Source organism: Entelurus aequoreus, linkage group LG03 (genome assembly GCF_033978785.1).
Source record: "Entelurus aequoreus isolate RoL-2023_Sb linkage group LG03, RoL_Eaeq_v1.1, whole genome shotgun sequence".
NCBI classification, from domain to species: domain Eukaryota; kingdom Metazoa; phylum Chordata; class Actinopteri; order Syngnathiformes; family Syngnathidae; genus Entelurus; species Entelurus aequoreus.
In genome coordinates, this window is record NC_084733.1 from 5395741 (window position 1) to 5415585 (window position 19845).

The 19845-nt window shown below is 36.3% G+C and overlaps 1 protein-coding gene across 2 annotated transcripts in view; it reads right to left on the reverse strand.

Moving 5' to 3' along the window:
- rps6ka5 (ribosomal protein S6 kinase, polypeptide 5) overlaps positions 1-19845 on the reverse strand; it is a 63876-nt gene that overhangs the window by 12080 nt on the left and 31951 nt on the right. For both annotated transcript variants that reach the window (XM_062040981.1, XM_062040982.1), the window contains 2 exons: positions 16473-16634; positions 3687-3812 (listed from right to left, as the gene is read on the reverse strand). In XM_062040981.1, the coding sequence (XP_061896965.1) occupies positions 3687-3812; positions 16473-16634 (288 nt within the window). The remainder of the gene's footprint in view (positions 1-3686; positions 3813-16472; positions 16635-19845) is intronic.

Sequence of the window (19845 nt, forward strand, 5' to 3'; positions counted from 1 at the left end):
GGGCTCCATAGAATATTTATCACTTTTTTTTTTTGTCCTGACCAGCTTCTTAGGCAAACCATATAGTTGTTGTAGATGCCCATATCGGCTGTTCAGATTTACTTTACAAAAGAAAAGTGTAGGATACATGTCTAAAAAAAAATAAAAATTTGAATTTTTATTTTTATTTTTATAACTTTATAAAACGTTTCTCGTGCATGTCTAAAAAAAAGAGAAAAAAAAATTCTTATTTTTTTTTATAACTTTATAAAAGTTTCTCGTGCATGTCTAAAAATAAAAAAAAAAAATTTTTTTTTTTTTTTAAACTTTATAAAAGTTTCTCGTGCGCACGAGATACATGTCTAAAAAATACAAAAAATTAAAAAAAATGTATAAAGAGGCTCCAAAGAATATTTATCACTTTTGTTTTTCTTTTTTTTTTTCTTTTTTGTCCTGACCAGCTTCTTAGGCAAATCATATAGTTGTTGTAGATGCCCATATCAGCTGTTCAGATTTACTTTAAAAAAGAAAAGTGTTGGATACATGTCTAAAAAAAAAAAAAAATTGAATTTTTATTTTTACAACTTTATAAAACGTTTCTCGTGCGTGTCTAAAAAAAAAAAAAAATAGAATTTCTTTTTTATTTTATAACTTTAAAGTTTCTTGTGCATGTCTAAAAAAAAAAATAATAATTTTTTTTTTTTTATAACTATAAAAAGTTTCTCGTGTGCACGAGAAACTTAGATACATGTCTAAAAAAAAAAAAAATTAATTTCTTTTTTTTTCATAACTTTAAAGTTTCTCATGCTTGTCTAAAAAAAAAAAATTTAAAAAGTTTCTCGTGCACACGAGATACATTTAAAAAAAATAATAATAATTGAATTTCATTTTTTTTTATATAACTTTAAAAAATGTTCTCCTGCGTACGAGAAAGTTTCTCGTGCACACGAGATAGTCTCTCGTGTGCACGAGATACATGTCTAAAAAATAAATAAAAAAATTTAAAATTATAAAAAATTTTTTTTTTTTTTTGTCCTGACCTGCTTCTTAGGCAAATCATATAGTTGATGTAGATGCCCATATAGGCTGTTCAGATTTACTTTACAAAAGAAAAGTGTAGGATACTTCACTTGTTGCCTTATTTGTATTTGACTTTATTAAATGTATTTAATAAAATGTGAGCAAATGTGCTGGGTCAAAAGTATACATACAGCTATGTTAATATTTGCTTACATGTCCCTTGGCAAGTTTACCTGCAATAAGGCGCTTCTGGTAGCCATCCACAAGCTTCTGCTTGAATTTTTGACCACAAAATTGGTGCAGTTCAGCTAAATGTGTTGGTTTTCTGACATGGACTTGTTTCTTCAGCATTGTCCACACGTTTAAGTCAGGACTTTGGGAAGGTCATTTTAAAACCTTCATTCTAGCCTGATTTAGCCATTCCTTTCCCAAAGTCCTGACTTAAACGTGTACTACATGTACATAACTGCATTTGCGCTTGATTATTATATATTTTGTTATCGCGGTACTAATGAATCAAAAACGGTACTATACTCTGTTTGAAAAGTACCGGTTCGCCATATTTTTTTATAATGAGCATGATGGCGCGTCGTTGTCACGCGGTGACATTGCTGGTTTTACGAGCAGAGGAGCATGTTGGGCAGCGCACACACACGGAGTACTTACAAGCAGACACAGTGTGTAGACAGAAAAGGGAGAATGGACGCATTTTGGCGTAAAAAGTAAAGATAAAGGTGAAGTTATAACACTGAAACACCCTCAGGAAGAGCTGCTTTAAGACAGCTAACATGCATCCACAGTGTTTTAGCTACTTCTGAATCACTAATCCTGGCCTCCAAGGCCACAAATAAAGTAAGTTTCGTACAAGTATTATTATCACTGGAGGACGAGGAATAACTAAACATGCTTCACTACACACCGTAGGAGGATACAATAGCTCACCGGCGTCACAATGTAAACAAATGCCATGGGTGGATCTACACCTGACATCCACTGTAATGATACCAAGTACAAGAGTGTATCTAGTCGATACTACTATGATTACATCAATATTTTTTGTCGTCAAAAGTCTTTTTTTCCTTTTTTTAAAACTCATATTATGTTTATAAAGTCAATAAATACGTCCCTGGACACATGAAGACTTTGAATATGACCAATGTATGATCCTGTACAGTGTTTCCCATAAACTGCCAAGATACCTGTGGCGGTGGGGGCGTGGCTATAGGCGTGGTCACCATGACATCATCGAGTAATTTGCATAATATACTACAATGATATGATTTTCTCTAAAAAGGCTCAAAAAATTTATACTTACTAATTAATAATAACAGTTTTGTTTAAAACATCCATCCATTTTACAATATAATTACAACACTTTATGTACATATTTATATACAGATTTGAACAATAAGTTATTCACTGAAATATATTTATTAATTGTGGTTCTTACAAAAAATATATCTTTATAAAATATAAAAGCTAAAATGTCTCTTAAAGCTCTGCCCCTTTAATTAGTGCATACTAAATAATTTAACTTTGGCCTACTACTACAACCATATTATTTACCAGCAACATAAAGTGAAACAGAGGCAGAGGTGTCCTGCCACAGTCAGTAACAAATAAACAGAAAACAGTAGTGGTCAAATACAAATAAGGCAACAAGAGAAGTATCCTACACTTCTCTTTTGTAAAGTAAATCTGAACAGCCTATATGGGCATCTACATCAACTATATGATTTGCCTGAGAAGCTGGACAGGACAAAAAAAAAAAAAAACTTTTTTTTTTTTTTTTAATTTTGTGGCGGACGTAATTCTTTCGTGGCGGGCCGCCACAAATAAATGAATGTGTGGGAAACACTGCTGTAACTACTTGGTATCGGATCCATACCTAAATGTGTGGTATCATCCAAAACTTATGTAAAGTATCAAAGAAGAGAAGAATAAGTGATTATTACATTTTGACAGAAGTGTAGATAGAACATGTTGAAACGGAAAATAAGCAGTAAATGAACAAGTGGATTAATAAGAATTTTTTACAGCTCATAATTTTGTACAAAATAATAGGTGTATAAATGACACAATATGTTACTGCATAGACTAATTAGGAGTCTTTGTTTGTTTACTTACTACTAAAAGACAAGTTGTCTAGTATGTTCACTATTTTATTTAAGGACTAAATTACAATAATAAACATATGTTTCATGTACTCTAAGATGTTTTGTTCAAATGAAGCCAATAATGACATTTTTTGTGGTTCCCTTTATGTAGAAAAGTATCGAAATACATTTTGGTACCGGTGTCAAAATATTGGTATGGAGACAACCCCAGTACGCTGTAAACATTTTTTTTTTTTAATCTTACTGTAAACAACTGACAGCTTGGTCGCCAGAATTTTACGGGAAGATTTGAGGTGCTTTTTTCTTTTTACAGCATATTACTGTAAAGGGAATGCAAAAACAGTACCACTGTTTTTTTTACGGTAATATTCATGCAACAAAGCTGCCAGTTTTCTACCGCAAAACCTATGGTTGTTGTTTTTATAATACAGTACTGTGTGTGGACAAATGGTACTAAAGTTGTTTTTATGGTAAAAAAATAAAAATAAATACTTTTTTTTTTTTAAATAAATAAATAAAAAGAAGCTCAGTCACCAAAATGTTAGCGTAAAATCTATTGTCATTTTGTACCTTCATCATGGCGCTGCGGGCGACAGCAGCCGAGCCCGGACGCTCGGAGCCGCCGCAAAGCTGGACCGGGTCGTCCATCACCACGTTCCTCTTGAACAGGATGGAGGGGGCCATGAAGGAGTAACCCTTTTGAGGAAAAAACACATCTTGTTTGCGGGCTTTTTGCACTATTGAACCTGCGGCCTGTGAAATATATTTAAAGTATGTTAGTGTGTGATCATTATTCTTGCTAATCAGACTATAAATAATACAGACAAATCATACTAATACTAAAACTCCATGATACCAAGTTTCCGTACTTATATGTGTTAAAAAAATAACTGTTTGAGAATAAAATCTAATTTCTTTATTTAAAAAATTAGCTGATTCTGATAACCGCTGTCCATTTGTTACATCTTGTTTTATTATGATCATATTATCACTTTCAAGTGTAACAAGAAGTTAAGACGTTACATGGCAGTCGTCTATAGTTTATGGTGTGTTGGCTGGTCAGTTCTCAATATTTCAGGGTTCCTCAAGAGAAAATCTTACAATGTATCCATAAACTGCTATTAAATGTTATCAAATTGAGTAGATAGCGAGTTATTGTGTTGTAAAAAAATGCCATACTTTTACCAATTTTCCCAGGAGATTTCCCATATTTTGAGATGTTGACGCTCCTCTTAGACACACGTAATAAAGATGTTTGTGAAATTTGCTGCTAAATTGACTAAAATATTAGCGCTGCATTGAATATTATGTCTCTACTAGGGTTTTACGGTATACCGGTACTAGTATAGTACCACGATACTAATGAATCATATTCGGTACTATACCGCCTCGAAAAAGTACCGGTCCCAGCCCCCCGCTTTTTTTTTTTCAACGGGCATGACAGCGCGTCGTCGTCACGTGGTGACATTGCTGGTTTTACGAGCAGAGGAGCATGTTGGGCAGCGCACACACACAGAGTACTTACAAGCAGACACAGTGTGTAGACAGAAAAGGGAGAATGGACGCATTTTGGTGCAAAAAGTCAAGATAAAGGTGAACTGAAACGGAAGAGGTGCTTTACGACATGGCTAGCTAGCTAGTGGCGAACGTCCAGCCGCCGTCGGCAGTGTTTTAGCTACTTCTAAATCACTAATCGTCGCCAAATAAAGTACGTTTCTTACATGTATCATTATCACTGGAGGACGAGGAATAGCTAAACATGCTTCACTACACACCGTAGGAGGGTACAATAGCTCACCGCCGTCACAATGTAAACAAACGCCATGGGTGGATCCACACCAAACATCCACTGTAATGATACCAAGTACAAGAGCGTATCTAGTCGATACTATGATTACATCGATATTTTTTAGCCCCACAAAATATTTTTTCCCATCCCAGGGCGGACACTCTAACCGCTAGGCCACTTGGCAGAACGATAAATGACACAATATGTTACTGCATACGTCAGCAGACTAATTAGGAGTCTTTGTGTTAGAATAATTATGTGTAAGTTATCACAAAAGTTTCCGTTTTCGGAAACTTTCGGCGAGCAGACAGAGGCTGTCTTTGTTGCACCAAGCCAAAGGCTTGTAAAATTCCATTGTGTACGATGGGAGGAGACGGGAGGGGTTATCTATTGTGATCCAAGACTTGCCCAAGCTCGATCCAGGACCAGCCCAAGCCCGAGGCATTTTTTTCTTTTGTGTTAAAGTGACCAAAAACAATGGCTGTTTACATACCCCCCATTCCTTTAGAAACAGCTGTTGTTATGTAAACAGGGAATATCCAAATAAAAGAGGAGACGTGAACCTTTTTTTCGTTAGAGCGTGGGTGACACTGTAAGATGTTACAGGTCGACACATTTATCCTCATTGAATACTGTCTCTGTTTATTTCCTTGCTTCTTGTCTGTTTTAATACATGTCATCCATGTTTGAACCTGACAGTTTGTTTACTTACTACTAAAAGACAAGTTGTCTAGTATGTTCACTATTTTATTTAAGGACTAAATGACAATAATAAACATATGTTTCATGTACACTAAGATTCTTTGTTCAAAGAAAGCCAATAATGACATTTTTTGTGGTGCTCTTTATTTAGAAAAGTATTGAAAGGTATTGAAAAGTATCAAAATAAAAATACCGGTACCGGTACCAAAATATTGGTATGGGGACAACACTGCGGTCAATGTTTTTCCCTCAGAGACCCTGGTGGTTACATACTCTTGTATAGAACACGCGCGGTTAATCGGGAGCATTTACGGTAAATTGTCCTGGACACACTTTTGTGAGTACTTCCTGTCGGCACGTCAATAATCAGACCCTTTCTGGTCATTTGAAGCCGTCCAGCTGTTCCTTTTTTGTTGTTGTTCCCCAACGCTCTTTGTGAGGCGACGACTGTCTATTTCTAACTGCAAAAGGATTCCGGAGCGCTAATCTCTCCCGTGCGCGCACGCGCACACACACACACACACACACACACACACACACACACACACACACACACACACTGGTAATCATTTGGAATGGGGACCAAGTTTTTGCTCATCACTTGTGGTTGTGGAGGCATAAAAAGGTAAAATGGTGTAAAATGTCGACTGGCCAGTTAGCTCATACACGTCTTTAAATCTCTGCATTGATGAAGTCATGTGCTGATCATTCTTACTGGGGACCCTGGGGGGAAAACACTTCATATGGTTCATGGGGACCAAATTGAAATAATTTTGCATAATTCACACAAATTTGCACGTGACTACTGAGGACCATTTAAAAAAAAAAACTTTACAAAAGAAAAGTGTAGGATACATGTCTAAAAAAAAAATAAAAAAAATATATTTTTATTTTTATAACTTTATAAAAAGTTTCTCGTGCGTGTCTAAAAAAAAAAACATACATTTTTGTTTTTTTTTTTAAATAAATAAATGATAAATAGAACTTTATAAAAAGTTTCTCATGCGTGTCTAAAAAAAAAAAAAAAAAATTTTTTTTTATAACTTTCTAAAAAGTTTCTCGTGCGTGTCTAAAAAAAATTTTAAATTTTTTTTTAAATAATTTATAAAAAGTTTCTCTAAAAAAAAAAAAAAATTTGAATTTCTTTTTTTTTTTTAAACTTTGAAAGTTTCTCGTGTGTGTCTGAAAAAAAAAAAAATACATTTTTTTTATTTTTTTTATAACTTTATAAAAAGTTTCTCCTGCGCACGAGAAACTATCTTGTGTGCACGAGAAAATGTGCGTCTAAAAAAAAAAAAAAAAAAATTTTTTTTTTTTTTTTTATAACTTTATAAAAAGTTTCTTGTGCGTGTCTAAAAAAAAACAAACAAATTTTTGTATTTTTTTTTAAATAAATAAATGATAAATAGAACTTCATAAAGTTTCTTATGCGTGTCTAAAAAAAAAAAAAAAAAAAATTTTTTTTTTTTTTTTATAACTTTCTAAAAAGTTTCTCGTATGTGTCTAAAAAAAAAAATTTTTTTTTTTAAATAATTTATAAAAAGTTTCTCTAAAAAAAAAAAAAAATTGGAATTTCTTTTTTTTTTAAACTTTATAAAAGTTTCTCGTGTGTGTCCAAAAAAAAAAAAACATACATTTTTTTTTTTTTTTATAACTTTATAAAAAGTTTCTCCTGCGCACGAGAAACTATCTCGTGTGCACGAGAAAATGTGCGTGTCTAAAAAAAAAACATTATTTTTTTTATTTTTTTTTTATAACTTTATAAAAGTTTCACGTGCGTGTCTAAAAAAAATTTTATTTTTATTTTTTATAACTTTATAAAAAAGTTTCTCGTGCGTGTATAAAAAAAAAAAAAAAAATTTTTTTTTTCTTTTTATAACTTTATAATATGATTAATTGGGAGCATTTACGGTAAATTGTCCTGGACACACTTTTGTGAGCACTTCCTGTCGGCACGTCAATAATCAGACCCTTTCTGGTCATTTGAAGCCGTCCAGCTGTTCCTTTTTTGTTGTTGTTCCCCAACGCTCTTTGTGAGGCGACGACTGTCTATTTCTAACTGCAAAAGGATTCCGGAGCGCTAATCTCTCCCGTGTGCACACACACAAACACACACACACACACACACACACACACACACACACACACACACACACACACACACTGGTTATCATTTGGAATGGGGACCAAGTTTTTGATCATCACTTGTGGTTGTGGAGGCATAAAAAGGTAAAATGGTGTAAAATGTCCACTGGCCAGTTAGCTCATACACGTCTTTAAATCTCTGGATTGATGAAGTCATGTGCTGATCATTCTTACTGGGGACCCTGGGGGGAAGACTTCATATGGTTCATGGGGACCAAATTGAAATAATTTTGCATAATTCACACAAATTTGCACGTGACTACTGAGGACCATTTAAAAAAAAAAACTCTACAAAAGAAAAGTGTAGGATACATGTCTAAAAAAATAAAAAATAAAAATTATTTTTATTTTTATAACTTTATAAAAAGTTTCTCATGTGTGTCTAAAAAAAAAAAAATTTTTTTTTTATAACTTTCTAAAAAGTTTCTCGTGCGTGTCTAAAAAAAAAAAAACATACATTTTTGTATTGTTTTTTTTAATAAATAAATGATAAATAGAACTTTATAAAAAGTTTCTCATGCGTGTCTAAAAAAAAAATAATAATAATAATTTTTTTTTTATAACTTTCTAAAAAGTTTCTCGTGCGTGTCTAAAAAATTTTTTTATTTTTTTTTAAATAATTTATAAAAAGTTTCTCTAAAAAAAAAAAAAATGTGAATTTCTTTTTTTTTTTAAACTTTATGAAAGTTTCTCGTGTGTGTCTAAAAAAAAAAAACATACTTTTTTTTTTTTTTTTTATAACTTTATAAAAAGTTTCTCCTGCACACGAGAAACTATCTCGTGTGCACGAGAAAATGTGCGTGTCTAAAAAAAAAAAAAAAAACATTTTTTTTTTCTTTTTTATAACTTTATAAAAAGTTTCTTGTGCGTGTCTAAAAAAACAAAAATTTGGATTTTTTTTAAAATAAATAAATGATAAATAGAACTTCATAAAAAGTTTCTTATGCGTGCCTAAAAAATATATATATATATATTTTTTTTTATAACTTTCTAAAAAGTTTCTCTTGCGTGTCTAAAATTTTTTTTTATTTTTTTAAAATAATTTATAAAAAGTTTCTCTAAAAAAAAAAAAAAAATTTGAATTTCTTTTTTTTTTTAACTTTATGAAAGTTTCTCGTGTGTGTTTAAAAAAAAAAAACCTAGATTTTTTTTTTTTTTTTTATAACTTTATAAAAAGTTTTTCCTGCGCACGAGAAACTATCTCGTGTGCACGAGAAAATGTGCGTGTCTAAAAAAAAAAAAACATTATTTTTTTTTATAACTTTATAAAAAGTTTTTCCTGCGCACGAGAAACTATCTCGTGTGCACGAGAAAATGTGCGTGTCTAAAAAAAAAAAAACATTATTTTTTTTTATAACTTTATAAAAAGTTTCTCGTGCGCATGAGATACATGTCTAAAAAACCAAAAAACAAAAAAATAGAATTTCTTTTTTTTTTTATAACTTTATAAAAGTTTCTCGTGCGTGTCTAAAAAAAAAAAATGTTTTTATTTTTTTTTATAACTTTCTAAAAAGTTTCTTGAGCGTTTCTAAAAAAAAAAATAATAATTTTTTTTTTTTTTATAACTTTATAATATGATTAATTGGGAGCATTTACGGTAAATTGTCCTGGACACACTTTTGTGAGTACTTCCTGTCGGCACGTCAATAATCAGACCCTTTCTGGTCATTTGAAGCCGTCCAGCTGTTCCTTTTTTGTTGTTGTTCCCCAACGCTCTTTGTGAGGCGACGACTGTCTATTTCTAACTGCAAAAGGATTCCGGAGCGCTAATCTCTCCCGTGCGCACACACACACACACACACACACACACACACACACACACACACACACACACACACACACACACACACACACACACACACATACTGGTAATCATTTGGAATGGGGACCAAGTTTTTGCTGATCACTTGTGGTTGTGGAGGCATAAAAAGGTAAAATGGTGTAAAATGTCCATTGCCCAGTTAGCTCATACACGTCTTTAAATCTCTGCATTGATGAAGTCATGTGCTGATCATTCTTACTGGGGACCCTGGGGGGAAAGACTTCATATGGTTCATGGGGACCACATTTCAATAATTTTGCATAAGGGTTAGGGTTAGGGTTAGGGGTTAGGTTTGGCGTTAGGGTTAGGGTTAGAGTTGAGGGTAAGGTTAGGGTTAAGGTTAGGGTTAGAATTGGGGTTAGGGTTAGGCATAAAGAAAAAGAGTTGGTTAGGGTTAGGGCTAGGGTTGGGGTTGGGGTTAGGGTTAGGGTTAGGCATAAAGAAAGAGAGTTGGTTAGGGTTAGGGTAATTCCATAATTTACACAAATTTGTACGTGACTACTGAGGAGCATTTAAAAAAATGAAAAAAAGTTTGAATTAAATATGACGTGATCCTCAGAATACAGCACTACTTTCTGTCTTGCCTCTGGTGAGGGCGCTCGCATTTTTTTTCCCCGCTCCCTCTTCTCCCAGCTCGCTCTCTTCGTTTTTGTCTTGTCTGAACTTTTTTTGAAGCCCCTTTCATCAGACGAATTTGAGAGCAGCCAGCACGGACGAATAGAACAGACAAGTCATTGTTTTGTCTGCTCGCGGAAAAACAAAGATCCTAATCTACGATTTGACTCCCTCGAATGGCCTTGACGCTGTGAACAACAGGACCAGGCTGTTCTGAGAAACACACCCAAGGACACCTCAATGATGGACGCTTTTGACCTCCCTCCCTCCTCAACGACGCCTGGAGGCGAACTTTTGCAGATCGGCCTCAGTCTAGCATTACATCATCACACCCCAGACAATTGGGCACACGCGCACACACCTCCCCTCCCCCACCCCACACCTTCACCACCGCTTGTTTCCCCTCGGGGTGATGGACGGCTGGCAGCGCTTCATAGCAGCAGTCGACCTCCAGGGCCCCAACTCCCCGCCCCTCTGTTGCGAGTTTGTCGTGATTAAATGTAACGTGTTTATGTGTGCATTCCATGGAGGTTTTTCCCCACTCCAGACTAGACCCCCTTAGGAGCCCAGTCTAGATTGTATTTTTTACTCATCTTCTTCCCCAGCGTTTTACCTTTTTCTTATCTTTTACGGGGCGGCTTATGGCGACCCATCAGCGTTCCTATATCTATCTCTATCTACAGCTGTCCTCTTTCCAGGAAGTTTCACCACTTAAATGTTAAAGCAAATCCTGCATCTTCTGTGACATGACTGAAAACTGCTATTTAGCAGTAATGAAGTTGTCTGCTACTCCAACTACCATATATAGAAGGATGGAACATTCTGAATGTGAATCATACTTAAAAAGGTAATAATGTTTTAAAATCATGCTGTATGAAAATGTCACCCTCAGGAACACCAAACCAGATTTTGTTTTTGGAAAATATTATGAGTTTTAACTAAGGATGGATACCATACAGAATCACAGTACTATTAATGCCAGGATAACAAATGTTTCACTTTTTGCCTGTGGCCCCCCTCTCCCTTGTGGACGGGGGGCACAGGTCCAGTGGCCCTGGATGAAGTGCTGGCTGTCCAGAGTCGGAACCCGGGGTGGACCGCTCGCCTGTGCATCGGTTGGGGACATCTCTGCGCTGCTGACCCGTCTCCACTCGGGATGGTCTACTGCTGGCCCCACTATGGACTGGACTCTCACTATCACGCTAGATCCACTATGGACTGGACTATCACTATTATGTTAGATCCACTATGGACTGGACTCTCACTATTATGTTAGATCCACTATGGACTGGACTTTCACAATATTATGCTAGACCCACTCGACGTCCATTGCATCCGGTCTCCCCTAGGGGGGGGGGGGGGGGGGGGGGGGGGGACGACTCACATCTGCGGTCCTCTCATAGTCATTCACATTGACATCCCACTGGGTTGTGAGTTTTTCCTTGCCGCCCTTATTTGGGATCTGTACCGAGGATGTCGTTGTGGCTTGTGCAGCCCTTTGAGACACTTGTGATTTAGGGCTATATAAATAAACATTGATTGATTGATTGACCGATTGACTTTTCACTTAGGCATCTTCAGAATGGATCTGACTATCATTTAAAAAGGTTTCCCTTTAGGGCACCTGGTTTTTTTTGCCAACCCTCCCGGTTTTACCGGGAGACTCCTGGAATTCAGCGCCTCTCCCGATAACCTCCCGGAAGAAATTTTCTCCCGATAAACTCCCGGAATTCAGCCGGAGCTGGAGGCCACGCCCCCTCCAGCTCAATGCAAACCTGAGTGGCGACAGTCTGTTTTCACGTCCGCTTTCCCACGATATAAACAGCGTGCCTGCCCAATCACGTCATAACTGTAGAATGATCGAGGGCGAGTTCTTGGTTTCTTATGTGGGTTTATTGTTAGGCAGTTTCATTAACGTCCTCCCAGCGCGGTAACAACACACAACAACAGCAGTCACGTTTTCGTCTACCATAAAGCAGTACGTCTGCCGTAAACAGCAATGTTGTGACACTCTTAAACAGGACAATACTGCCATCTACTGGATAGCCTCCGGAACACTGAAATTCAAGTATTTATTTTATTTATATGTATAATAAAATAAATATATATAGCTAGAATTCACTGAAAGTCAAGTATATATACATATATATATATATACAGTATATATATATATATATATATATATATATATATACAGTATATATATATATATATATATATATATATATATATATATATATATATATATATATATATATATATATATATATATATACATATATATATATATATATATATATATATATATATATATATATATATATATATATATACACTACCGTTCAAAAGTTTGGGGTCACATTGAAATGTCCTTATTTTTGAAGGAAAAGCACTTTAAACTAGTCTTAACTTTAAAGAAATACACTCTATACATTGCTAATGTGGTAAATGACTATTCTAGCTGCAAATGTCTGGTTTTTGGTGCAATATCTACATAGGTGTATAGAGGCCCATTTCCAGCAACTATCACTCCAGTGTTCTAATGGTACAATGTGTTTGCTCATTGGCTCAGAAGGCTAATTGATGATTAGAAAACCCTTGTGCAATCATGTTCACACATCTGAAAACAGTTTAGCTCGTTACAGAAGCTACAAAACTGATGACCTTCCTTTGAGCAGATTGAGTTTCTGGAGCATCTCATTTGTGGGGTCAATTAAACGCTCAAAATGGCCAGAAAAAGAGAACTTTCATCTGAAACTCGACAGTCTATTCTTGTTCTTAGAAATGAAGGCTATTCCACAAAATTGTTTGGGTGACCCCAAACGTTTGAACGGTAGTGTATATATGAAATATATATATATATATAAATATATATATATATATATATATATATATATATATATATATATATATATATATATATATATATATATATATATATATATATATATATATATATATATATATATATATACCGTATTTTCCGCACCATAAGCCGCCCCGTGTTATTAGCCCCACTTTCAATGAATGGCATATTTCAAAACTTTGTTTACCTATTAGCCGCCCCGTGTTATTAGCCGCACCTACGCTGCTGCGCTAAAGGGAATGTCAAAAAAACAGTCAGATAGGTCAGTCAAACTTTAATAATATATTACAAACCAGCGTTCTAACAACTCTGTTCACTCCCAAAATGTAATGTGCAAATACAAAAATAGTAACACTCAAAATAGTGCAGAGCAATAGCAACATCAATAACTCAATGTAGCTTGAAAGTTAATGTCACACAACACACAAAATAAACATTTAAAGCTCACGTTCTGAAGTTATTACTCATCCACAAATCCCTCAAATTCTTCTTCTTCTTCGGTGTCACCCGGTCTCTTCGCGTAAACGTCTATCAACCACTCGCTCATCTTTTCTTCATCCATCCATCCCTTCAAGTTAGCTTTTATGATGACACCGGCTGGAAAGTTCTCTTTTGGTAAGGTCTTCCTTTTGAATATCACCGTGGGTGGAAGTTTCTGGCCGTTAGCATGGCAAGCTAACGGATATTCACCGTACGTGTTCCCGTTGTATCCACAGTGCGGTTCACAGGAATATCAAAAGTCAGTGGAACCTTGTACGCGTGTCTCTTAGTAGGAGACATTTTGTGGTCTTTACAGAAACACACAAATGAAATGAAATATCCGCGCGCTTCTTCTTCTACGGGGGCGGGTGCTCACCTTGGCGGTTGCTTACAGTAGAAGAAGAAGCGCTTCCTCTTCTATGGGGGCGGTTGCTTACCGTAGAAGAAGAAGCGCTTCCTCTTCTACGGGGAAAAAAGATGGCGGCTGTTTACCGTAGTTGCGAGACCTAAACTTTATGAAAATAAATATTAATATTAATCCATATATAAAGCGCACCGGGTTATTAGCCGCACTGTCAGCTTTTGAGAAAATTTGTGGTTTTTAGGTGCGGCTTATGGTGCGGAAAATACGGTATATATATATTTATATATGACATACTCGAGTTTGTGAATTCTAGCTGTAAATATACTCCTCCCCTCTTAACCACACCCCCAAACACGCCCCCGCCCCCAACCACACCCCACCCCCCACCCCCCACCTCCCGGAATCGGAGGTCTCAAGGTTGGCAAGTATGGCTTACGGACTGTATCCCTGCAGACTGTATTGATCTATATTGATATATAATGTATATATTGTGATTTTTATGTTGATTTAATTTTATTTTTTTTTAATTTTTAAATATATATATATATATATATATATAATTTATTTTTATTTATTTATTTTTTTTAATTTCTTGTGCGGCCCGGTACCAATCGGTCCACGGATTGGGGACCACTGTTCTAGACCACAGATCATGACAGCGATGTCCCCATTAAGTACGCATTGCCAGAACACACACACACACACACACACACACACACACACACACACACACACACACACACACACACACACACACACACACACACACACACACACACACACACACACACACACAGCTGTGACAGTCGCGGATGGACGGAAGCATGGATGCTCGGAATGAATGAAATGCCCCAAATTGCCGGGCTTGAAAATGTGATTGCTGTGCTGTCAAATTACAGCCTGGTGCTCCTAATGCAATTTTAATTCTGTTTTGTTAGGCAGCATCAAGGGGGGGGGGGGGGGCACATTTTCAAACCCAGCTTCATTGCTGCTCTCTGGGGCTTGCAAATTGTAAAGACCCCCCCCCCCTCCTAAATTCCAGCCCGCATGAATGGCAGCTGGGGGGGAGGAAAGAAAAAAAACAAGAAAAAAAAACAGCGAGATGAAGTTGGCAATCAGAAGCTGGGAGGCGTAACCCCGGGCAGACGCTCCGCGAGAGTGTCCTCTTTTATTCCGGCGGAGAAGCCGCTTAATGCGTCTATTGATCTCGCCGGCTCAAGCATCCAGAAGGCAATCAAGAGTTGGAATTTTCCACGCCGCGCCTCAGCCCGGCGGAGGAGTTATGGGGGCCCCGTATTACGCTTCAAAGCGCCATCAAAAATAGTCATTGGCATCTGTTACTTCAGTGAGGGCTGCACATGGCGGCAATTACGCCCATTAAAAAAGGCGGCGTTTATGAATAGCGACGCGGCGCACGCAAGACGCAATGTTGACTTACAGCAACCTTTTGAGGACATTCAGAAGTTCACTCCACGACTTGGATTGCAGTGGAGGGTGTCAAATATAGTCAAAGGCAATGTTGCACACCCAAGACGTGGCGTAGTTTTCAGACTGTAAGGCGCACTTGAAATTATTTCATTTTCTCAAAACTAGACAGTGCGCCTTATAACCCGGTGCACCTAATGTACGGAATAGTTATGCTTGTGCTTACCGACATCAAAGCTATTCAATTTGGTACATGGTGAAATGATAAGTGTGACCAGTAGATGGCAGTCACACGTAAGAGATACGTGTGGACCACAATATGATGGCAGTCACACATAAGAGATACGTGTAGACTGCAATATGATGGCAGTCACACATAAGAGATACTTGCAGACTGCAATATGATGGCAGTCACACATAAGAGATACGTGTAGACTGCAATATGATGGCAGTCACACATAAGAGATACGTGTAGACTGCAATGTGATGGCAGTCACACATAAGAGATACGTGTAGACTGCAATATGATGGCAGTCACACATAAGAGATACTTGCAGACTGCAATATGATGGCAGTCACACATAAGAGATACGTGTAGACTGCAATATGATGGCAGTCACACATAAGAGATACGTGTAGACTGCAATGTGATGGCAGTCACACATAAGAGATACGTGTAGACTGCAATATGACGGCAGTCACACATAAGAGATACGTGTAGACTGCAATATGATGGCAGTCACAAATAAGGGATACGTGTAGACTGCAATATGATGGCAGTCACACATAAGAGATACGTGTAGACTGCAATATGATGGCAGTCGCACATAAGAGATACGTGTAGACTGCAATATGATGGCAGTCACACATAAGAGATACGTGTAGACTGAAGACTTGAAGATGATGTGTAAAACATCATCTATGCAACATTTTGACGTAACCCTAAAGAGCCACCATCACATGTTATGTAGACCACAAGGAAGTCTTTTACATTTAGAAAATAATCATAATAAAATGACTCCTTTAATGCACCTTCTGTATGAAAAAAGACCTGACTAGACTTGCTCATCGGCAGTGCGCCTTATAATCCGGTGCGCCCTATGGTAAATATCAGGCCAGGAGCGCGCCGCCAGGGTCTTCCGTCTCACCTGGAAGATGCGATCACAGTTCTGAGGCAGGGCGGCGGGGGAGTAGGTGGGGTCCATCTCCGTGAACTCTTCCGCAAAGTTGCTGACGTCCAGTTCGTCCCGGATCACCGGCTTGAACGGAGCCGGCACCTTCTTGGCTGCCAGGTCCTCCCAGTTGATTTTCTACGGGGGACACAAAAGATGGGAATTCAAAGTAAGGGACTTTAAATCTGGGATGTTTTAACGCTGCTACTCAATTATTGTGTGAAAGCTACAAAACATTCACGCATGTTTTCTACACCAAAATTCATCTATTTATCATTCTTCTTCTTCTCCAGATGTTGGCGCGCTCTACTTTACACATTTTTCACCCGATTCAAAGCGTTCCCACGTCAAACTGTTCAGCCTATTCGGGAATCAAAGGCTTTCTTTTGACAAATTCCAGAAATTCCCAGATTTCCAGGTCATTTTCCCCATTCAAAATGAGTTGGCCATTTTTCAAACTTCCACCATTTTCACATTTTTCAAGCTGTTCAAACCATTCCACCTTCAACACATTCCACTCATCCTGGAAATTTTAACTATAATTTTTCCAATTTCAAAAAAATTCCAATAATTCATTTTTTTCAAACCCTTTTTTGACCACATTTTTCAACCCACTTCAACCGTTCCACCGTCAAAACATTCAAGACTTTTAACATTTTCCAAGAAATTCCATGAAATTTCCATTAAATGAATGGGACATTTTTCAGAGTTCCACAACTCCCACATTTTTCATCCGATTGAAGCCGTTCCAACTCCAAAATATTCAACTTGTTCAAAATGGTGATTTGAAAAATTCCCAGATTTCCCAGAATTCCAGGTTTTCCAGGTCATTTTCCCCATTCAAACTGAATTGTCCATTTTTCAAACTTCCACCATTTTCAAATTTTTCTACCGATTCAAACCATTCCACCTTCAACACATTCCACTCATCCTGGAAATTCTAACTATCATTTTTCCAAGTTCAAAAAAATTCCAAGAATTCCCAGAATTCCCTTTTTTCAAACCCTTTTCTGACCACATTTTTCAACCCACTTCAACCGTTCCATCGCCAAAACATTCAAGTCTTTTAACATTTTCCCCAAAATCCCCGAAATTTCCAAAATTCCATTAAATTTCCATTGAAATGAATGGGACATTTTTCAAACTTCCGCCCTTTTCAAATTTTTTTACCGATTCAAACCATTCCACCTTCAACACATTCCACTCATCCTGGAAATTTTAACTATAATTTTTCCAATTTCAAAAAAATTCCAATAATTCATTTTTTTCAAACCCTTTTTTGACCACATTTTTCAACCCACTTCAACCGTTCCACCGTCAAAACATTCAAGTCTTTTAACATTTTCCAAAAAATTCCCGAAATTCCATGAAATTTTAATTGAAATGAATGGGACATTTTTCAAAGTTCCACAACTCCCACATTTTTCATCCGATTGAAGCTGTTCCAACTCCAAAATATTCAACTTGTTCAAAATGGTGATTTTAAAAAATTCCCAGATTTCCCAGAATTCCAGCTTTTCCAGCTCATTTTCCCCATTCAAAATGAATTGTCCATTTTTCAAACTTCCACTATTTTCACATTTTTCTACCAATATAAACCATTCCACCTTCAACACATTCCACTCATCCTGGAAATTATAACTATCATTTTTCCAAGTTCAAAAAAATTCCCAGAATTCCCTTTCTTCAAACCCTTTTTTGACCACATTTTTAAACCCACTTCAACCGTTGCACCGCCAAAACATTCAAGTCTTTTAACATTTTCCCAAAAATTCCCGCTTTTCCCAAAATTCCATGAAATTTCCATTGAAATGAATGGGACATTTTTTAAAGTTCCACAACTCCCACATTTTTCATCCGATTGAAGCCGTTCCAACTCCAAAATATTCAACTTGTTCAAAATGGTGATTTGAAAAATTCCCAGATTTCCCAGAATTCCAGGTTTTCCAGGTCATTTTCCCCATTCGAAATGAATTGTCCATTTTTTAAACTTCCACCATTTTCACATTTTTGTACCGATATAAACCATTCCACCTTCAACACATTCCACTCATCCTGGAAATTCTAACTATCATTTTGGCAAGTTCAAAAAAATTCCAAGAATTTCCAGAATTACCTTTTTTCAAACCCTTTTTTGACCACATTTTTCAACCCACTTCAACCGTTCCACCGCCAAAACAATCAAGTCTTTTAACATTTTCCCAAAAATCCCCGAAATTTCCAAAATTCCATTAAATTTCCATTGAAATGAATGGGACATTTTTCAAACTTTCGCCATTTTCAAATTGTTTTACCGATTCAAACCATTCCACCTTCAACATATTCCACTCACCCTGGAAATTTTAACTATCATTTTTCCAATTTCAAAAAAATTCCAATAATTCATTTTTTTCAAACACTTTTTTGACCACATTTTTCAACCCACTTCAACCGTTCCACCATCAAAACATTCAAGTCTTTTAACATTTTCCCAAAAATTCCCAAAGTTACATGAAATTTCCATTGAAATGAATGGGACATTTTTCAAAGCTCCACAACTCCCACATTTTCATCCGATTGAAGCCGTTCCAACTCCAAAATATTCAACTTGTTCAAAATGGTGATTTTAAAAATTCCCAGATTTCCCAGAATTCCAAGATTTCCAGGTCATTTTCCCCATTCAAAATGAATTGTCCATTTTTCAAACTTCCACCATTTTCACATTTTTCTACCGATATAAACCATTCTACCTTCAACACATTCCACTTATCCTGGAAATTATAACTATGATTTTTCCAAGTTCAAAAAAATTCCAAGGACTCCCTTTTTTCAAACCCTTTTCTGACCACATTTTTCAACCCACTTCAACCGTTCCACCGCCAAAACATTCAAGTCTTTTAACATTTTCCAAGAAATTCACTCTTTTCCAGAAATTCTGTGAAATTTCCATCGAAATGAATGGGACATTTTTCAAAGTTCCACAACTCCCACATTTTTCATCCGATTGAAGCCGTTCCAACTCCAAAATATTCAACTTGTTCAAAATGGTGTGCTCTCCTTCAACAATTTAATTTCCAAGAATTCCCAGTTTTCAGGGACATTTTCCCCGTTCAAAATGAATTGTCCACTTCCACAATTCCCACATTTTCAAGCAATTCAAACCATTCCAACATCAACACATTCCACTCATCCTGGACATTCAAACTAACACTTTCCCAAGTTCTAGTTGTTTGCTTGTTTTTTTATTGATGCTTTTATTTTTTTCTGTATTGTGTAGTTATAATTATATGCTTTTACTTGTAATTGTATTGAATTGTGGACCCCAGGAAGACTAGTGGGTTGTTGAGGCAACCAGCTAATGGGGATCCTT